General features: G+C 38.8%; 2 protein-coding genes across 6 annotated transcripts in view; one reads left to right on the top strand and one right to left on the bottom strand.

Annotated features, from left to right (window-relative positions):
* Positions 1-20535, top strand: part of UROD (uroporphyrinogen decarboxylase) — a 42051-nt gene extending 21516 nt beyond the window's left edge. The window contains exons 9-12 of one of the 5 annotated variants that reach the window (XR_015158030.1): positions 7550-7702; positions 8847-8931; positions 9826-9876; positions 17349-18043. The gene's annotated coding sequence lies outside the window, so the exon portion shown is untranslated. Of the gene's footprint in view, positions 1-7525; positions 7703-8846; positions 8932-9825; positions 9877-17348 lie in introns of all 5 variants that reach the window. The other 4 variants (XR_015158025.1, XR_015158024.1, XR_015158026.1 and 1 more) reach the window with 4 other exon arrangements.
* Positions 1-21218, bottom strand: part of ZSWIM5 (zinc finger SWIM-type containing 5) — a 147335-nt gene that overhangs the window by 17432 nt on the left and 108685 nt on the right. The window contains exons 5-11 of the mRNA XM_086385348.1: positions 17714-17893; positions 12244-12420; positions 9806-9952; positions 9166-9303; positions 7519-7779; positions 7169-7304; positions 6204-6361 (exon numbers count right to left, since the gene is read on the bottom strand). Of these exons, the coding sequence (XP_086241474.1) occupies positions 6204-6361; positions 7169-7304; positions 7519-7779; positions 9166-9303; positions 9806-9952; positions 12244-12420; positions 17714-17893 (1197 nt within the window). The remainder of the gene's footprint in view (positions 1-6203; positions 6362-7168; positions 7305-7518; positions 7780-9165; positions 9304-9805; positions 9953-12243; positions 12421-17713; positions 17894-21218) is intronic.

Below are 21218 nucleotides of genomic sequence, written 5' to 3' on the forward strand. Positions count from 1 at the left end.
TATATCTATTGCCCCCAAAGTTTCCTTGTGACCCTTGCTAATCCTTTCTTCCCTTCCATCCTAGCCTATACCAGACCCCACTCCCAGAAAACTGCTGATTTTTCTGTCACCATGGTGTGGCACTGCTAGAATTTTATTTAAATAGAATAATACGTATGCACCATTTTTCCTTTAGTCTGGCTTCTTTCACTTAGTGTAATTATTTTGATTCTTCCATGGTGTAGTACGTATCAGTAGTTTGTTCCTTTTCATTACTGAGTAGTATTCCACTGTATGGTTGTTTCAGTTTTTATCCATTCAATCTACTCATGGATATATGGATCATTTCCAGGTTGGGGTTAAAAAATAAAGCTGTTATGACACTCATGTTGAATTCTTTGTATGGATATATGCTTTCATTTCCTTTGGTTAATACCTATGAGTGGAATGGCAGGATCATGTGTGCAGGTGTCTATTTAACTTTCTAAGAAACTGACAAATGGTTTACCAAAGTGGTTTAACTCATGTTCCAACCTGCAATGTATGAGAGCTTCAGTTGCTCTACATCCTTGCCAGTCTTATTACAATTGTTTTTAAAATTTTAGCCTTTCTCTTGTTTTATTTTTTAATTTTTAAAAATTTATTTATTTTTTAATTGAAAGATAATTGCTTTACAGAATTTTGTTGGTTTCTGCCAAACATCAACATGAATCAGCGATAGGTATACATATATCCCCTCCCTTTTGAACTTCAAGATGTTATTATAATGATAACTTAAAAATTTTCAACTTCTGACTGTTCATTGCTGCTTTATTGAAATACTATTGATTTTTGTATATTAATCTTATATCCTGAAACATTGTTAAACTTATTATTAGTTCTCAAAGTTTTTTGTAGGTTCTGTAGGATTTTCTACATAGACAATCAAGTCATCAGAGTTTTGCTTCTTCCTTTCTAATCTGAGTATCGTTAATCTGAGTGCTGTTAAGTGTCTTATTGTACTGGCTAAAATCAACAGTTTGATACTGAAACAGAAGAGGTAAAAGTAAACAGCTTTGCCTTGTTCTTTTATTTTTAAAAAAATTTTAACTTTTAATTTTTTTTGCCCCACCAGGTGGCATGTGGGATCTTAGTTCCCCAACCAGGGATTGAACCTTTTGCAGTGGAAGCTCAGAGACTTAAGCACTGTATAACCAGGAAAGTCCCTGCCTTGTTCTTGATGTCAGGAAGAAAACATTCACTCTTTTACCATTAAGTATAAAGGCAGTTGTAAGAGAGATGCCCTTTATCATGTGGGAAAGTTCCCTTCTATTCCTAGTTTGTTGAGAATTTTAATGTTTTTAGTAGTAATAAATGTTGGATTTTATTAGGTGCTTTTTCTATATTACTGAGATGATCATTTGGGTATTCTTTTTTACTCTATTAGTATGGTGAAATACAGTGATTGATTTTTGAATGTTTTAAACCAACTTTGCATTCTTGGAGGTAAACCCTACTTATTAAAATGTATTATCATTTTAAAAATATATTATTTGGATTCAATGTCTTACAATTTTTAATAAGAGTTTTTGCACCTATGTGCTCATGACAGTTTTATTCTGAGTTTTTGTTTTTGGCTGTGCGGTGTGGCATGTGGGATCTTAGTTACCCGACCAGGGATTGAACCTATATCCCCTGCAGTGGAAGCACAACGTCCTAACCACTGGACTGCCAGGGAATTCCCTGAGTTTTCTTTTTTATAGTTTTTGTCTGAGTTAGGGAAATTAAAACAGAGGAAGTCTTTATCAGGCTTCAGAAGCACCAGAGCAGGCCCTTGACCTTTCTTCTGACCAATCTGGACACTGCCCAGATTCTGTGCCTGCCTGCAAGCACAGCAAGTCAGGCAGCACTTTAGATAAGAAAGGCATTGGGGTCCTGAAATTCTTGAGAGCCTGGAAGTCTGGCCAACTGTGCCCAAGTAAAAGTGAAAGTGTTAGTCACTTAGTCATGTCCGGCTCTTTGGGACTCCATGGAATCTAGCTTGCCAGGTTTCTGTCCATGGAATTCTTCAGGAAAGAATACTGGCACGGGCTGCCATTTCCTTCCCCAGGGGATTTCCCAACCCAGGGATCAAACCTGGGTCTCCTGCATTACAGGCAGATGATTTATTGTTTGAGCCACCAGGGAAGCCCAAATCCTAAGACTCACAAGATAAAACAACAGCATTGTAAAAAGTGTAAAGTAAAACCAGAGTTGCATTTTTTGCACACAAACTGATGGTATCAGTTTGCAGCCTGTGATTATAAGTAGGAACCCCCCAAACTGCAATTTGAAGTCTCACCTGTGGAGGGGACACACTGCCTGGGACCTTTTCCCAACTGGGACTCCAGACTGCCTTTACTTGGGACTACCCAGCATGCTGTTCAGGTTTGGATTTTGGTCAGCCCAATTTGGTGATGTATGTGGTGTTACTCTTCTCTATTGTTTCTACTTCTCTTTTCTGTTAATGATTGTATATTGAAATTAAGTAATCCTCTGTTAAATACTGAAATTATTTGTGTGTAACAAGGGGTTTCTTTTGTTAATGAATTCTTTGAACCTGAAACAAAGCTAAAGCTTTCGGCAAAATAGCCTGGTTTCGGTATCTGGATAATGATGATTTCACAGACTGAGTTGGGCAGTATTTCCTCCTCTTCAATTTTCTGCAAGAGTTTATATAGAATTGTTATGTTTTCCTTAAATGTTTGGTAGAATTTACCAGTGAAGCCATTTAGCCCTGGAGTTTCTTTGTGGAAAGATGTTTAACTACTAATTCAATTTCTCTGAACTTCATTTCTATTTATTCTTTTATTTTTACTGTGGTAAAATATACATAAATTTACCATTTTGAGCATTTAAGGGTACAATTCAGTGACATTAAATACATTCATATTGTTGTGCAAACATCACCACTATCCAGTTTCAGAACTTTCATCATCTGAAATTCTATACTCATTATATAGTAGTAACTTCTCCTTTCCCTACCCTCTCTATTCTACTTTCTGCTCTATGAGTTTTTCCTCTAGTCTACATGCTAGCTCTATAAATTTATGATGTGATATTGTGGCCACATTATTAAAATGATATCTGTCAGGTTTACCTACTCTATGGTAATTATACTTCTTCCTTTTATGACTGATAAATAGTAATACTTTGTAGAGAGATACTATGTACAGTAAGTCCATAGTACAGTACTATGTACAGTAAGTCCCCCCCACACGAACCTTCAAGTTTGAACTTTCAAAGATATGAATGTGCATTCCATAAACATTAGGTATGAGTGAAATTTCTGCTTGTCCTCTGTCTCCTATTGCTGATCATTCTTCAGCTCTACCATTTCCTATCTCCTCTCCTACCTCCAGTTAGTACTCTTCTTGCTTGTTCACTTGATGCCAGCCCCTGTATGCCAGCTGCTGAACTGTATGTATTACTGTGCTTTTTAAGGTACTGTACTGTAAGATTAAAAATGTTTTATTTTTTGTTTTCTTAGGTATTATTGTATGAAAAGTGTAACTCTATTACAGTACAGTACTATATAACTAGTTGTGTTAGTTGGGTACCTAGGCTAACTTTATTGGACTTATGAACAAATTCGACTTATGAATGTGTTCTTGGAATGGAACATGTTCATATTTAGGGGACTGACTGTAAATATCCTGTTCCTCATCAAATGTTCAACCATTATCTTAGTATCTACTGCTATTTTTTTCACTGTGGCTATTCTAGGTACCTCATATAAGTGGAATCATGCAATGTTTTGTCTTTTTGTGTCTGGTTTATTTCACTTAATGTTTTCAAGGCTCATCCATGTTGTAGCATGTATTAGAATTTCATTCCTTTTTATGGCTAAATAATATTCCATTGTATGTATATACTACAGTTTGTTTATCCATTCATCTGCTGACAGATACTTGAGTTATTTACAACTTTTGGCAATTGTGAATAATGCCACTATTAATATTGGTATACAAATATCTGTTTAAGTCCATGTTTTCAATTCTTTTGGGTATATGCCTACCTAATTCTTATTTATTCTTGAGTCAGCTTTGGTAGTTTACATCCATCAAGGAATCAGTCTATTTCACTTATATTGTTGAATTTATTAGCATAAAGTTGTCTTTAGAATTTGTTGTGATGTCACTTTTCCCATTCTTAAAATTGCTACTTTGTATTCTTTTTTCTTGATCAATCTGGAAAAGGATTTCAATTTTATATATCTTTTCAAAGAAACAGCTTTTTGTTTCATTGATTTTCTGTTTTTCTATATTTCATTTGATTTCTGCTCTGATCTGTATTGTTTTCTTTCTTTTACTTATTTTAGATTTCATTTGCTCTTCTTCTCTGGGTTCTTATGTTAGAATCTGGGATCGTCAATTTGAAACCTTTCTTCTTTTCACACATAGGTATTAAGTGATAAAAATTTCCTTCTAAGTAAAGCTTTAGCTCTAATCCACAAATTTTTAAATGTTATACTTTTTCATTCAGTTTAAAATATTTTCTATTAATATTTTTGTGTTTTTCTCCCTTTGTTCAGTGAGTTACATGGAAGTGTACCGTTTAATTTCTAAAACTTTAGTGGGTTTTTATTATTGATTTCTAATTCAACTGTGGTTGTCTGGAAAAGATTTTTATTTCAGCTTTTTAAAAAAATTTATTTATTTATTTTAATTGGAGGCTAATTACTTTACAATATCGTAGTGTTTTTTTGCCCTACATTGACATGAATCAGCCATGGGTGCACATGTGTCCCCCATCCTCAACCCTCCTCCCACTTCTCTCCTCAGCCTATCGCAGCTTTTTTTAAACATCATTTTACTTTATCAGCCATGCCACATGGCATGTGGGATCTTAGTTCTTCAACCAGGTATTGAACCCATGCTACCTGCAGTGGAAGTGTGGAGTCCTAACCACTGGACTGCCAGGAAATTCCTTTTACCTTTTTTTTGGAAAGATATTTTCACTGGTATAGAATTCTAGGTCAAATTTTTTTTTTTTTTAAGAGTAATTTAAAGATTTTTCTCCACTGTCTTCTGGCTTATACACCTTCTAATGAGAAACCTACTCTCATACTTATTGTTTATCCTTAGTATATAGTGTGTATTTTTTTCCCTGCAGTTGCTTTTAAGTAAGATTTTTCTCTTTAATCACTGGTTTTAAGCAATTTGATTATGATGTGCCTTGGTATAATTTTCTTCATATTTCTTATGCTTGAGTTTCAGTAAGCATCTTGGATCTGTGTCATCCTTATCCTGCTTGGAATCTGACACTCCATGACATGCCACTGCCACCCCCACTTCCCATATGGATGTCTATTGTCAAATTTATTATTTTTTCCAATAAGATTTATGAAAAATGTTATCTCAGAGTAATTTTAATTTGTATTTCTCAAGTGAGGCCAGGCATTTTTAATTGTTTAAAAGTCATTTGTACCTTCTTTTCTGTAAACTGCTTGATCATATTTGTTCAATTTTTTTACTTTTTTAAAAATCATTTTTATATTTATTTATCTGTATCTTTTACCTTTTCTACAATGAGCATATATTCTTTTTACTATAGGAAGACACAACATAAAGTTATTTTAAATTTAAAAAAGTGCTTTAAAAAACCCATGTAATTTCCTGGTATTGGAAAAATACTCACAGTCCATGGCAGCTAGTACTTTATTATAACTTATCTGGGGCTTATTTTCACTTCTCTTTGTGATGAGATCTACATAGCTAACATGGAGGATGTGAGCTTAAAAACCTGAATCACTCTGGACTGTCTTATTTTTTGACCAGGGGCCCTAGAAAAATCATAAACTCTCATATCTGAGATTTGGAGCTCCATCACTTCACTGGATCTTCCAGTGGTCCTGGGAAGCTGACAGGTCATTGACAATGATCCCCATTTTATAGATTTTTAAACCAGAGGCTTAGAAATGTAAAGTGACTTTGTCATATGGAAGGTTAGATTTAGAAGTTACCTTAAAGATGATCTGTTCTCTGTTCTCTGAGTCCTACAATTAGTGACTATGGCAACACTCTGACTTGGACTCAGGTGTTTATTGTAATAGGCAGTAATCAAAGTGAGGATCCCTGCCACTCTAGGTGCTTAAGGGAAGTCAAATAGCTTCTCTTCTTCAGGAGACTCAGGCTAAGCCTTAGGTAGGTCATGACCAGGCAGGCATACTGGGGTGCTGGAACCTTACATCTATCTATGCTCACCTTTGGCAGCAGTCAGCATGGTGGAGGCCAGTTCACACTGCTGTGATTCCAAGTGTCCAAGCGTGAACCAGCGAGGGTAACGGCTGGGCACCACAGATACCATATGGTGAGGGTGGGAAGTGTCGCCTGAAGAAGTTGAGTTTTCTAGAACAGGTAACCTAGAAGACCCAGGGAGAGTCATCAGCTACCACCCAGACCCTTGCCATTCTGAGCCACCTTAGAGAAGCTTGTTCTTTGCTGGGGAGGAACTGGGAAGGAAAGGGTTAATGAGGAACCTCAAAGGTTTTAAAACCTATGAGTACTGTACTTTATATGAGGTGAGTGCCTGGGCACTTGGAAGAACTCAAGCTGAACAGTTCTTACTGAAAACAGTTCAAAAGTCATCAGATTAGTTGTTAAAGCATAAGAAATATATGCCAAGTAATCTTCAGCAGTCCTTTCAGGTCAAGCTGAGGCACTCTCTCAGCCTTATAGTCTAACTTAAATTCTTCTGTACGGTCTGGTGCATCCTAGAGGACTACCTGCCTGAACCAAGGATTCTATTCTTGTTTGGAGACAGGATGCCCATAGCTCATTGTTCTCAAGTCTTGATATAGAAAGACTTACTTCTACTTCCCCAGATGTATCTGGTGACCTATGCCCGGGAACCATTTCTCAGTTAGATATGGAAGGGCTCAAACCCTTTGTGAAGCTGCCAAACTGGCCCTGGAACAAAGAGACTCAGGCCTTGGATATTCTGTATCTGTTAAAATCTCAGAGGCTTCTTCAACTCACTGAGAATGCAGCCAGGGAACACGTATGTCACTAGCTAGGAGTCCTAGATCAAAGGAAAATATCTGAACCATTTTAGGGCAGGCCAATGGCAGGTCCAATAGAACACAGAAGGAGGGAAAGAAAAGAAAGTGAGACAAACAAAGAGGCTTCTGCTTTGGTGGAGGCATTTGGGCTGGGAAAAGGCTACCCACCTCATGGCACGTAAGGCTAACCTATAGGACAGGTCTGGATCATGAGGCAGCAGAGCTGAGAACAAGTACTTGGCAAAGGTGTGCATGGGAACACTCTCTCGGTGGATGACTTCTCCAAGGCCGCTGAAGGGGCCTCCTGCAGGAAGGAGATAAACCAGCCAGTTGTTTATCTGTGTGCTTTTGTTTTCCTGCCTGACCTTGAGCTCCAGGGTCCCACAAGTGCTTGCTAGCCATGGGAACCTTAGTTACACTTTAAAGTCAGAAATGTTGCTGTACCTGTGCTCTATTAGAGAGGGGAACCTGGAGTCAAATGCCTAAGACTCTGTGCCAACAGTCCCTTCTCTACTTACCTTCCAGTAGTAAGATGCACTGTTTCTGCAGTGTTTGCACTAGCTCATCGTCCAGCTGCAGCTCCTGGAGTCGACTCAGCAGTTGCTCCTCATTACGGCACACCTTGTCCTGTGCATAGAGGCCTTCAGGCATCACCCTCTGTTGACCCATCCCCATCAGAGCAACTTCCATGGCCAATGACAGGTAGGACTCACTGCTGTTTGGGCAGCCTGCAGCCACAGGGACATGCTGGTACACAGGGGGTCTGCTTTCATTCATATCTGAGGACAACAGGGCACCAGATTTGTTAGGTCAGGCCCCATGGATTTTTGTGCCTCTCCCACCAATGCACACTTTGGGATACAGCTTGGTCAATAACTAACACAAAGAAGCTAAATAAAAAACCAGAACAGTAATATACTGAAAATAAAAAATAAAAATATACTAAAAAATGTTATACATGGTTCTAAAGATTAACTCCTTCCTAAAATATGAACTGGCTAGGCCAGCTGGAAAAAAAATACAGTCATACCAGTCTTCTGTTAGAATGTTATGTAATACTACAATGATCTATTTTTGTGTCTTTCTTCATTAGAATTTAAGAACCTTCTAGGAAAGGGACTTTATCATTTTGCCTTAGGTATCTCCACTGTCTGGTATGTGTAAGGAGCTAAATGTCTGTGGTGAATAAATCCCAAGTACAACCTCAGGTTCTTAAGATGTAAGTGTCATTGTGCAGATGAAAGAGACCAAGGATGATGATTCCTTTTTCAGGGGATAAGAGGGAAGATACAGTAGCCCTGTCTCACATTGAAACCACCTCTTGTCTCTCTACCCAGAGATATTGGAATCCATCCAGTTAAACTATTACTTTTGTGATATTTGCAACTTTAATGTTATTGTTACTTTTTATGCTCCACCTTTGGGTTCTAAGTTTCAGGAGGAGAGCACAGATCTAAAAGCCAGAGTCTTAATTTCTTTTCTTTCTCCCATTATCCATTTCATAAATGTTTAAGGGAAACTATTAAAAGAGAGTTATTGCCCTAACTGCTGTTTTCAGGAACTTGAAAGGCCAGTAGAGACACTTGTAAACAAATTTTATGGCAGTGTGCTAAATACTGTAATATATGCATGTTTACAATACAGTGATAGCATAAAGGAAAAAAGAATCAATTTTGTCTCAAGTCCCTGTTAATTTGAGACTCTACTAAATTGCCTCCCTTTTATTTCTCTTTTGTAAAATTGGTACAAAACCACCACCAGGGAGAATGTTCAAGGGAAACATGAAAGTATTATGTAATTGCAAGGGATACACACACTGCTGATGCAAGTTCTTTTACACTTCCAGACTGTTTTGAGGACCCGGCCTCTGACTTCTCAAATCCCTCTGGTCCTTTTTGTTCCCTTTGGATTACTCTTCAGACATTCACAAGGTAGGAAAGTGACAGGAGCAAAAGAAAGCTGAAGCTGGCAAGGCAAAATGGGTGAACAGGACAGAGCCAGTCCACAGAGTGGGGAAGGAAGATAAGAAAGGAGCAGTCCCAAGGAAACCGCTCAGGGGAGGTCCAGTTTAGATAAGGGAACAAGAGGGGTAAAACAGACTCTGTCATGGAAAAGAAGAGGGCTCCAAAGGGTAGTCTGGGCTTCCCTCAGGCTGACCCCTGTACCTGACACTTCCAGATAGCCATCATCATTCAGGCGGCAGGCCTCAGTCAAGGTGAGAAACAGGCAGCCAATTGGATCCAGGGGGTGGCCCACCCAGCCTTCTAGGTTTGTGATGGTTGTGGTTCCCCTCTGCAACAGTTCTGGAAATAAGCAGGTCAAAGTTTTTGAGAGGGATAAAGACACACTGCTCTCTGTCCCTGCTTGGTCTCTTCATAAGTCTCCTCATCAGTCTCCTTCAGGTGGTGGCCCTGAGACTCAAAGTAAAGCTTGCCTTGGGTTGAGGAGACTGGTAACCAGCTCATCAGCCACTATGAGGCCATGTGGTATGCATTTGGGCTGCCTGCCAATAGCACACGTATGTAGACACAGCTTTACAGTTTAAAAAGGGTCTTCTCATACCAGATCTCAGTGGATCCAACTGTCCTGTGCGAGAGGCAGGCCAGCATTATTATTCCCATTTTACAGATAAGAAAACTGAGATTTATAGAGGTAAAGACAGGGATTCCACACAGAAGGTAGAATGACCTGGAATCCCCTAGCCCCTGCCACACCAGGAAACTGAATGAAAATTAAGTCCTGGGCCTTGTAGTCCCTGAGAACCCCATCAGCCTAAGCAGTTGAGATGGCTCCTGATCACTATACCTTTCTTCTGATGCTTGTAGATTTCCAGCTGCCGCTGCTGCTGCAACCTGAGAGTATTGATAATGGCCACTGTGAGTCTGAGGGCCTCTTTTGGGTAACCATGGGAACGCAGGGCATCAACCCGAGCACAGGCTGTAGGCACATGCTCTATCAGATGAGAAGAAGATATTTTGATTGAGTTAAATTTTCAAATCAGGAAAATTTGTGTTTGACAAAGGGAGACTGTATTCAGTTCAGGTCCTCAAATTTGATCTGACATCTATTGTGTACCAGAAATTGTATTTTATCTTTTAGGGATAAGTCACAGGTACTACCTCCAAGGAGATACACTGCAGCCTCAGCGTAGTGGTTTGGTGTAGAAAGGGGCAAAGAACTAGGATAATAAACTGTTATACCTCTTTCTGAACATGAACCTCAGGAACCTAATGCAGCAATAAACTACTTTTATAGAGGGAAAGGCCTCACTTGTTTATTAATCCTGTTTCCTGAGAACCTATTATGTGCAAGGTAGCACGCTGGGCAAATCAACTACAAAAATGTATAAGAAACGGTCACTATCCTCAAAGAGCTCACAAATAATACATAAAAAGATCATTATAAAACAGTTAAAAAGAAATGACAAGATAGAAATATACACAGAAAGAAAATATTTGAACTGTGTGCTTTATAGGGCAAGTAATATTTTAAATAGGTAGAAAAATAGAAACAGGCATCCCTGGCAAAGAGAACATCTAAATAAAGGCATGTAAGTAAAAGCATAAAAAGTATTCTGGATAACATCTTCCGAGTATGGCAAATAGTTTTGTGTAGAGTTAGGTTATGTGGCTAGAGACAGCCTGGAAAGGTGGAGTCTAGAATGTTAAGCTTTGAATGCCATTCTAAGAAGTTTGGATTTACCTTAGGCATAATGAATGACTACCAAACACTTATAAATGGGGAAGGGATTAAAAATTATAGGAATAATTATAGAAAATACAGATAAAATAGAAAATAAAAATCAGAGATAACCATTATTTCTAATTTCATATTTTATGAAAAATATGTATCTCTAGACTTTCCTAATTTTAATAAAAATGAAGTATTATAATTATTGTTTTATAATTAGGTTTTTCCACTTAATAATTCATTTTAAATATTTTTCCATACCATTAAATATACTTCCATAATATTAAAAATGATTATATACCATTCCACTAAATATGTGTACTACCCATTGGCTCAATCAGTCCCCTATTGCTGGACGTTATTGTTTTTAATTTTTCTCATCTATACGTTATATGTTCATGCTTTAATAAACCTCATAACTTTATGCACATTCTTAGTTAATTATAGCTCAGGATAAATTCCTAGATGTAGAATTCCTGGATCAAGGGCTATGAATTTATTTTAAAGGCTTTTGATAAGTGTTGCTGAAATGCAGTAAGTATTTACATTCCTACCAGTAGTATACTACTGGTACCAGTACTACTACTACCAGTAGTATATGAGATTATGATATCCAATGTAGCCTCTCCTGCACCAAAACCAGTTATCTTTATTTAAAAAAAATTCCTATTTGACAACTGAAACATGGTAATTCAGTGTTGTTTTGATTTGGATCTTTGTTTATAATGGGGTGTGTATTTTTCACACACTTGTTAGATTTATGTTTTAAAAGTATTAGATCAGAGAAGAAGAAAAATAATCAGTGGGAATTTCAAGTAGTGACCTACAGTGAGTTTGGCCAAAAACTTTCAAGAGAGAGACAGGCACACATCCAGATTCAGCAGGCTCTTGTGAAAGACAAAGATATGGGATGAGGGACAGAGGTAGGGAATTAGGAGATGATAATAAAAATGTATGCTATTGTTTTAAGACTCAGAGAATGAATATTATTTTATAAGTGTGTAGTGTGGAATATACATTCTGTAACAAAGTCAAGAATAGACTAACAGAAGGCCAGAGGAGAGTTTAAACTCATGATGGAACAGCTTTATTCTGTGATGATAAAGGAAGGAATGAGGAAAGGAAGACAGCTTGGTGACAAATGCAGACAGTCTGAGCTACTAGTACAGAGCAATTTAAGTTTCAAAGTTCATGCCTTTTTAGCAAAATATGTAATTTCAGAGTAGATTCTAATGTTGCTCAGTAACTGCTAAGAGTCTATGAACTGATGTCCAATGGTTTTGTTAGTACTCCTTTAGATTTATTAGCTCCTTTCCCCTCCCCAAATTCAGGAAACAATAGAAATACCTCTATTTGAGATTACTGTACTTCAGCTGAGAACATATACAAGTGGCTCAGGCTATACCCTGAGGCCTTAGTCAAGGCCCCAAAAGATCTGGATGAAGACTGTCCAAAGGGTAGTTGTGTCGCTGGTGTCTATGGAGATGGCTCACTCAGGCCTGACATGAGGTGAGACTGGGTTCTGGAATTCTTAGAGGGATAAGTACACTTACCAAGCCACAGTGGTTGGCCTTGGGAATTGAAGAGTAGCCTCTCACTTTCCCGCTGGCAGGCAGGAGCTGTATATATATCACTGCTGATGATTCGCTGTAAGTGGCTGTCCTGCCAATGCAACTCACGGCCCTCGATGGCTCTAGTGAACACTGTTCGTCTTGGTCTGGATAAAGAATCTGGGGAAGGGAAATAAAAATGCAGCAGTTCGGTGATGGATAATCTGAAGATCTAACTCCTGTGTCTTCTTCAGGATGGGAGGACAGGCAGAAGAGTGTACAGTGTATAGTTAGTGTAATAGTGTATTGTTAGTGAGAGCAGCAACTCTGCCATTTGTCTGGCTGTTCGTTGTGTTACTTCTTTACTGGATAGCTTTTAGTGTGTCCCTGTCCTCTATGGGAAGAACCTTTCTACATAGATCTATGACTGAAGGCCAATTTCTTCTAAGACCCAGAGCTACATGAGAGAGAGGAGGGATAGTGATGCTCAGCTGCTCAATTATAAGGATTCAAACTTTCTACAGAAGCCAAAGGAAAAGATAAGCAGTGAGGTAATATCCTTGGTCAACCCATAACCAATTTCTTTTACAGTATGACCCATATCAGACTAAGTACTTCTGTCACATTGATATAAAAGCTGAAAAAGAGCTGCAGTCCTGTGTATTCTGGTATCTTTAATTTTTAAAATAATTCATTTTCTTTTGGCTGTGCTGGATCTTCATTGCTGTGTGGGCTTTTCTCTAGTTGTGGCAAGCAGGCTTCTCATTGTGGTGGCTTCTCTTACTGTGGAGCACAGGTTCTAGGCACTTGCCTTTCAGTAGTCACAGCACAGGGGCTCAGTAGTTGTGGCTCCTGGGCTCTAGAGAATAGGCTCAGTAGTTGTGGTGCACGGGCTTAGTTGCTTTGCGGCATGTGGGATCTTCTGGATCAGGGATCAAACCTGTCCCCTGCATTGGCAGGTGGATTCCTCACCACTGAGCCACCAGGGTAAGTCCTCTGGTATCTTTATCACACTAGTATCTGCAGGCTTACAACCTGTTCTCCAATAAGAAAACCTGAGGCTGACAAAAGATTAATTACATTGTTTTCTCAATGGAGTCCTACCAAACCATCTCTCTTCAGGAAAAGGGCTGAAGGGAAACAGCAGACAAAGTAAGCTCAATTCTTTAGGGTGGTGTGTAGGAACTGACTCATTAGAAAAGACCTTGATGCTGGGAAAGAGTGAAGGCAGGAGGAGAAGGGGACAACAGAGGATGAGATGGTCAGATGGCATCGACTCAATGCCAACTCAATGGACATGAGTTGGAGCAAGCTCCAGATGGTGAAGGACAGGGAAGCCTGGCATGCTGCAGTCCATGGGGTCACAAAGAGTCGGACACGACTGAGCAACTGAACAACGACAAAATACTGGAGTGGGTTGCCATTTCCTTTTCCAGGGGACCTTCCTGACCCAGTGATCGAACCTGAGTCTCCTGCATTGCAGGCAGATTCTTTACCATCTGAGCCACATGGGCTTTAATAAGGTAACATCTGAATAGAGACCTGAGGGAACTATAGAGCAAGCCTTAAACATAACTAAGGAAAGCGCATTCTAGGCAAAAGGAACAGCAAGTGCTAAGCTGAGGTGGGAACATATTTGAAGTGTTTGAGGGCAGGGCAGAGGCCAGTGTACCTAGAATGGAATGAGCAAGCCAGAAAGTCACAGGAGATGAGGTCAGAGAGGTACTAGGGAACCAGAACGGGCAGAGCCTTCTAGGCCATGAGGAAAGATGAGAAGCCACTCGAGGGCTTTGAGTTGTTGAAGGTGTATGATCTGATCTGACAACTGGCAGCAGCATAGAAAACAGACTTTAAGGTAGAAGCAGTTAGGAGATCACTGCCATGATTCGTGAAAGATAATGGTAATCTGTTCAGAGTAATATGCAGTAGAGACGATGAGAGTAAATGAACTTTGGCTATGTTCTAAAGGCAAAGGTAACAGGATTTGCCCATGGATTAGATCTGGGGAATCTGGGTGAGAAAGAGAAGAATCAAGAATAACTCCAAGGTTTTTAAGGTAGACTTGCCATATGCAGAGATAGGGAAGTCTACACAAGAGAAGCAGGTTTGGGTGGGGCTTAAGAGGTAAGAAATCCTACTGAGATGTCTATTAATATCTAAGAGGCAATATCGAAAAGGTAGTTAAACATGTAAGTCTGGAGTTGAGAGGAAAAGTTTGGGCAGGAGATATAAATTTGAATGTTGTTAGTATATAGATGATTATTAAAACAATGCAGTTATCAGGGGAGTAAATACAGAAAGAGAAGTGGTTTGATGACTGAGCCCTGGGTACTCTAGAATTTTAGGTTGGGAAGTGGTGGGGAGACAGTAAAGGAGACTGAGAAAGAGGGGCCAAGGAAGAGGAGAACCAAGAGAACAGTGTCGTGGAATAAGATGAAAAAGGTGTTTGAAAAAGAGTGACCAGCAGTAACAAATATTGTTGATAGATCAAGTAAATTCTGACTTGAAAACTAGATTTAGGAATGGTTAGCGTTAGTGACCAGTACAAGAGCTGTTTCAGTACTGGAGGGATGACTGCCTGACTAGAGTGAATTCAAGGGAGAATAAGAGCAGAAGAAGCAGAGAAGATAAATATATAACATTCTTTTGAGCATTTTTCTTAATTCTACCACTTATTTCTACTCTCTCAGAGAAATAGGGTGGTGGACAGGAGAGGCATGTAGGGTCAGAAAGTATGTTTTTTTGTTTTGTTTCAGGTGAACAATAAAACAATGTGCTGGTATACTCCTAGGAATAATCCACAAAAATCTGTGATGCAGGAGAGAGGAGATAATTCCTGGGGTGATTCCAGATAAAAGAGAAGGAATAGGTTCTTAAGAACAAATGGAGGGCTTGGACTTAGACAGAAGCACAAAGAAAAATAGGGGAACAGGCAGAGTAGACGGGCATAGACAGAGGCAGATGTGATGACAGAGTTTTGGAGATTTTCTTCTGATTGCTTCTATATTCTCAGTGAACAGGAAGCAAGGCTCTAGGCTGAAAGTGAGGAAGGGGAGAAAGTATAGAAAGTTTTAAGGAAAAGACAATGTGAAACAGTAATTTAGAAGAGTGAAAGGAAGCATGGACTAGAGAAATGTAGGTGATGTATGGACAGTACAACGGGCCCACTTGAGATTAGTGGTCATGAATTTAAAGAAGACCAGTTATCATGGTCGTGTTTCTTGCCAATATGTTCACTGTGTGAGTGTGAGCACTGAGTAATTAGAAAGTCAGACCGAATTACTGAAGTGAAGGTTTTGCTATGTGAATATAACTAAGGGAAAGAGGGAGTTGAGTATGTTTGCAGGGTAGTGATTATAATGATGTACCAAGGAATCTAATCTGGATAAGGAGGAAAATGAGGCTACCACAAGAATGAAAAAGTGACAGGATCAAAATTCCTAGTGGGTCCAGGAATTACTGGAATATGCATAACAGACAAAATAATCTAGTAAGGCTGCTGGTGGTAATTAGAGCTGCTTGAAATTGTGACTGTAAAGAAGGAGCAGTTATTGGTAATGAAAGGGTTGAGGGTATGACCTTGGGGTTGCATGGCTAAGTTATGTAGAAGATAGACTATTGGTACTTCCCTGGTGGTACAGTGGTTAAGAAACCACATGCCAATGCAGGGGACATGAGTTTGATCCCTGGCTGGGGATGACCCCACATGCCTGAGAGCAGCTAAGTCCATGCACTACAACTACTGAAGCCCAAGAACCCAAGAGTGCATGCTCTACAACAAGAGCAGCCATCACAGCGTGAGGCCTGTGCACTGCAACTAGAGAGCGGCCTCCACTCATCACAACTAGAGAAAGCCCACACACGGCAATGAAGAGAAGGCACAGCCAAAAATTAACACACATACACAAAAGATAGACTATTAAAAGAGAGGAGGTCAAAGAACTCAGAGACTTGAATACTGGAAGTATCATCTATGTGGCTAAGAATTACAATAGAAGTAGGGACTGACAGTAGTGTTAGTGAGCCAACTGCCAAAAATCTTCAAGGAACAAGGGGTATTAACCCAGAGATAAAAACGACCAAAGCCAGCATATTTTAACAGCATCAACTTTAAAACTGGGGGGTATTTTAGGAAGGAGGATAGGATAATGATGTAGAAATGGCAATGAAGAGCAAGCAGGATGCCTACTGCTCCATCAGACCCAAAGGTAAACATACATGAGTGATAAATCAGTCACGGCCTGAGAAAACTTCACAGGAAACAATACCCTCAAATAAGAACCAGTAACGAGTGTTTTGGAACAAGAGAAGCCACCACAATGAAAAGCCTGCACAGCATAACTGAAGAGTAGCCTCCGCTCACTGCAACTAGATAATGCCTATGTGCAGCAATGAAGACCCAGCAATGCGGAAAAAAAAAAAAAGAAACAGTAACAACAAATAACCAAAATAATATACAAGAAGGAAACCGCCAAACTGGAGGCATGTATTTATATGCAGCATTTGATTCTCTCTATGCCAATCCAAAGCCAATACTAAAAGCATGAATTCCTATGTTGTGGAGGTTAGATGAGCTACCCAGGAAAGGGGAGCTTCATGTGGCGAAGTTGCAGCCTTTTCATCTCTCATTACCTTGGTTGCCTTAAATACACTGATAATCAATTATGGAACAGTAGATGAAGACCAAGCAAGAACAATAATTTAAATGATTTCCTCCTTGAGGTTAAAAATATCAGTAGATTTATCACTTAAAATAAAAGGGAAGACATGTAAAATCAATGTTTGATAAAATCTACCAGTAAAGGATCCCCATGGGCTAAAGAGCAATCAATTGCTAGCAGCACACAGCCTGAGTTAGATGAACTAAAGCTGATGTGAATGCTGATGCCCAGTAATACCTGGTCAGTGGGCTCAAAAGGCAGAAGGTACAGTATCACTGTACTGGATTTGTCTTAAAATGGGGCAAGAGTAAGCAGTATCTTGGAAGCATGGCCCCTGCCTCCTCCCCCCAGATATCTGCTATATAAAAATTTGAGGAAAACAGAGAAAAGTAAGAAAAGCAGCTGTCAGGACATTTTTTAAAGTTTTTTTTTTTTTTTTTTCTGCAGGTATTCCATCTTTCCCTTGAGGTAAGTCTTCTGAGATAAAAACCAACTCCAATGGAGGCCAAGATCCATAAGTCATGAAGAACTTGAAGGATAAAGAGGATTCATGCAGAGGGTTCTAGGAATTTATGCTGGGCACTGTAAGGACACAGCCAGAGCAGAAAAGGACAGCATCCCCAATGTCAAAGATAAAAATCTTGCCCTTATTTAAGGTTTGGCATTTCAAGATAAACAAAGGACAGGCTTTTCTTATTTAGGATGACAATTCTGACAGTACAAAAGTTGTCCAGCCACCTTCATTCTAGGGCTTTAACCTCTGACCTTTTGGAGTTCCAGGCACCAAGACCCTAGAATGACATCTGGCTCACCTGAACTGTGACTGGCATTCTGGGGAAGTGCATTGGTGATGTTGGGTAGTTCATGCCCATAGTTTCCATCCTCCAGGGGACAGACATCCAGGTCATTCCATTTCTGCAGTTGCTGCAGCCAACAGGATTTTTCTTCCAATTTGCAATGTGGATTTAAAATGATGCACACCCATAAGGCCCCTGGAAAAGAAAGCAACCACATCCTTGACATCTCTCCTTTGATGTATGTCTAAGCCTTAATTTTTCAGTTTACTCTTTTCTTCTATTTTCAGTTGGTAGGAAAAGTTTCCAAAACATCAGTTCTCAGTATAAAAAACCAAATCTGCTAAAGTTTTCAGAAATGCTTATTTTTCCTGCCCAAAGGTTTCTTAAAGCAGAGTAGCTATCTTGATATCTGGATATGTGCCTGTGTTTGATGAACAAGATAGATTTGGACTTGAATTCTGAGCTCAAATCTGCAGTCCAACAATTTATTGAGAGCTTTCTTGTTCAAGAGTTTGTATTGGAGAATAAGACACTGTTCCTACCCTTGAGGAGCTCTGCAGTGGGGGAAGACAGAAAAATAAACACAGTGTCATTTGAATATGAATAAGTGTTAAGATAAAGATATGTTCAGGGTACAATAATAGCCAGAGCAAAGACATTTACTGTAAGAAGGAAGGTGCTCAGAAAAGGATTCAATTTTTGGTTAGTTGATCTTGGGCTTTCTGAGCTTCAAATCCCTCAACTGTAAAACAGATCATAATGTAGAGAGCCTGGCATATTACTTTGCATGTAGTGGAATTATATTTCCTTTTTCCAGGGAAAATAATTTATTTGGACTTGGATTTTGATACTGTTTTTCAGCTATGATGCCTTAAAACTATCACATTCTTGGATCTTCTCTGTCACTATAGCAGAGTATCATATATTCCACATAACCAGTAAGTACAGTTTCTTTGATCACATCACCCTTCTTTTCAAGCAAACCTGCTTCCTCTTTTCAAAGCTGGTTATGTGGCTGAGCCAGAAATATTCTCATTCTCAAGTTAACAATAAAACCCGGCTGCAGAATGTCTTAAGTTAAACATTCTTTGGGATGGAGCTACATCTGTGGATGGAGGTATATTCAGACACTATTTCAAGACCCCTTAAAGTCAAATAAGAATGTTTTAAAAGACCATTTAAGCCTCAATTTCAGGTACTAACTAGAAGATAAAAATTCATTTCTATAGGTTCAAATAAGTTTTTCAAATCCACAATGAAAAAGAAACTATATTATATAATACTGTATATTAAATATTGTATAATGATGGCTCTTAAGAGGATTATAGTTAGGAGTCAAATTGAGTGACTCTTAACTTATAATAATTGTAACCCAGGTGGCTCAGTGGTAAAGAATCCACCTCCCAATGCAGGAGAAAAAGGAGAGGCAGGTTTGATCCCTGAGTTGGGAAGATCCCCTGGAGAAGGAAATGACAACCCACTCCAGTCTTCTCACATGGAAAATCCCATGGACAGAGGAGCCTGTTGGGCTACAATTCATAGGCTCACAAAGAGTTAGACACTACTGAGCAACTGAGCACACACATACACAAATAATAATAATTATAATAAAGCACAGTAAATACCATTATAGCCATATATAAAGTGTTATGAGAATAGGTATGATGGAACAATTAACTCTGTACATGGGGTCAGGAAAAGTTACAACATTTGAGTTTGTCCTTGAAGAATAAACATGAGTTATTTCTAGTTAAAAATGGCTAACTAAACATGTATGTTTATCACCACTCCCTCTTAATACTTTATTAAAACAAAAGTGGAGAGATAAAAACAGGCATAAATATTCAAGGTAGTTCAGTACCTGCTCATTGCCTCTCCTGGAAGAAAACCAGAGCTTTACTCACTGGAAAGACTGATTCACAGAAGTTCTGGATTGGGAATACTACACAAAGCTGAGGGTAGGTTTTCCATACTAAAAACTGAGGGATTAAGAAAAACATACATATGGAACAAATGAACACCCCCACCCCCACCATGCAGTCCTCTTTCCCTGCTTGGTTGTGAGAAGACTGTGGTGGTCTTATAATTAAGACATTGTGTTCATGTCCTAGTGTTTTGTGGAAGGTAGAACTTGTGAGTAATAAGATTAGCTGAGGAAATACCTAAGCAAAGTGCTGAAGGAGCAGCCTGGTTCCTCTGCTTAGAGTAAAATGCAAGAAGAAAGAAATTATTTAAAGACAGAACTGTTCATCAAAAAGGAAGTAAAATGTAAAGATCTGGAACATTCTCAGCCTATGCACATTGAAAAGAATGAGAAAGGCCGTTTGGGAAAGAACCCTAAGGGTGTGACCTTAAAAGAGGTAAATCCTCATCTTTCATTGTAGGAAGAAAAAGAGAACATCTATAATTTTATAATTTTAAAAATTAAGAAAGAACGGTCATTTAGAAATGTGGAGGCATATTAGAAAAAGCAGCTAAAAGAATTAAAAATTGCTCTTTCTAAGAAGTAGGAACTGACAATGTGAAGGAATATGGCAGAGGAATACTGCTTTTTATTTGACATTTTAACCTGTGTACATGTATTACTTCATTTTAAAAGAAGAACAAGAGATAAATAGGAGTTGTTTAAGCGCAGATATGGCAGGAGAGTATGTACCAAAACAGGGGGAAGGACATAAGGGAAAGCAAAAATGCTGAGATGTCATTGTAGTCTCTCTGAATATTTGTAGTCTATTGGATGTTTTTTCCTTTTGGTAGAAAATTTTTGTAATCTAGGATATCAGCTTTTAATACTATTGGGACTGTGAGTTCCTATCAATAAAAGTGTCCTTTCTGAACACCAGGTGGCAAGAAATCTTTAATATACAGGAGGTAAAAAATTCTGAACAGTGTGGCAGTAAGAAAGATGCACAAATATTCAGATCATAAAAGTTACTTTCTCAGCTTTTAGAATTTAAGAATCCTAAAGGTCTGTATAAACCTCATGAAAAAAATTGTTTCCTTCACATAGTAGGTCTTCTCCTATGGTGTCTGTGTTACACTGTTTGCTGGTTCTTGTAAAATTAATGTAGGAATAGGGTATGGTCAATTTTATTGGAAACTGCTGAGAGGTCAAGTAACAACAGAGAAGAGCAATATGGCAGACACTGGTGGTTTTAACCAAAGCTACTTAACAGTAGAGTGACAGCAATGAGCAATGGAAGACTGCAGTGGGCTCAAGAGAGCATATGGAGGTAAGCAAATGGAAAGAGGGACGAGGTTTTCAAGAAGTGTTGTTCTGAAGGTAAAAAGAGAAATAGGGTAATGATTAGAGGAGGAGGGGAAAATCAAAGGCACTTTATGAGACTGAAAATATTAGACCATATTTGTATTCTGATGGAATTGATCCAGTATTGAGGGAGAAATTAATGATACCAGAGAAAAGAGAAATTGCAGGAGCAAAATTCTTGAGAAAAGGAAATGGCATAGGAACAGGAGCAAATATGTAAAGACTGGTCTTTTATGGGAGCAGAGATACTTT

This window comes from Bos grunniens, chromosome 3 (assembly GCF_055505025.1).
Source record: "Bos grunniens cultivar Pamir isolate PY7600 chromosome 3, Bosgru_T2T1.0, whole genome shotgun sequence".
NCBI lineage: Eukaryota > Metazoa > Chordata > Mammalia > Artiodactyla > Bovidae > Bos > Bos grunniens.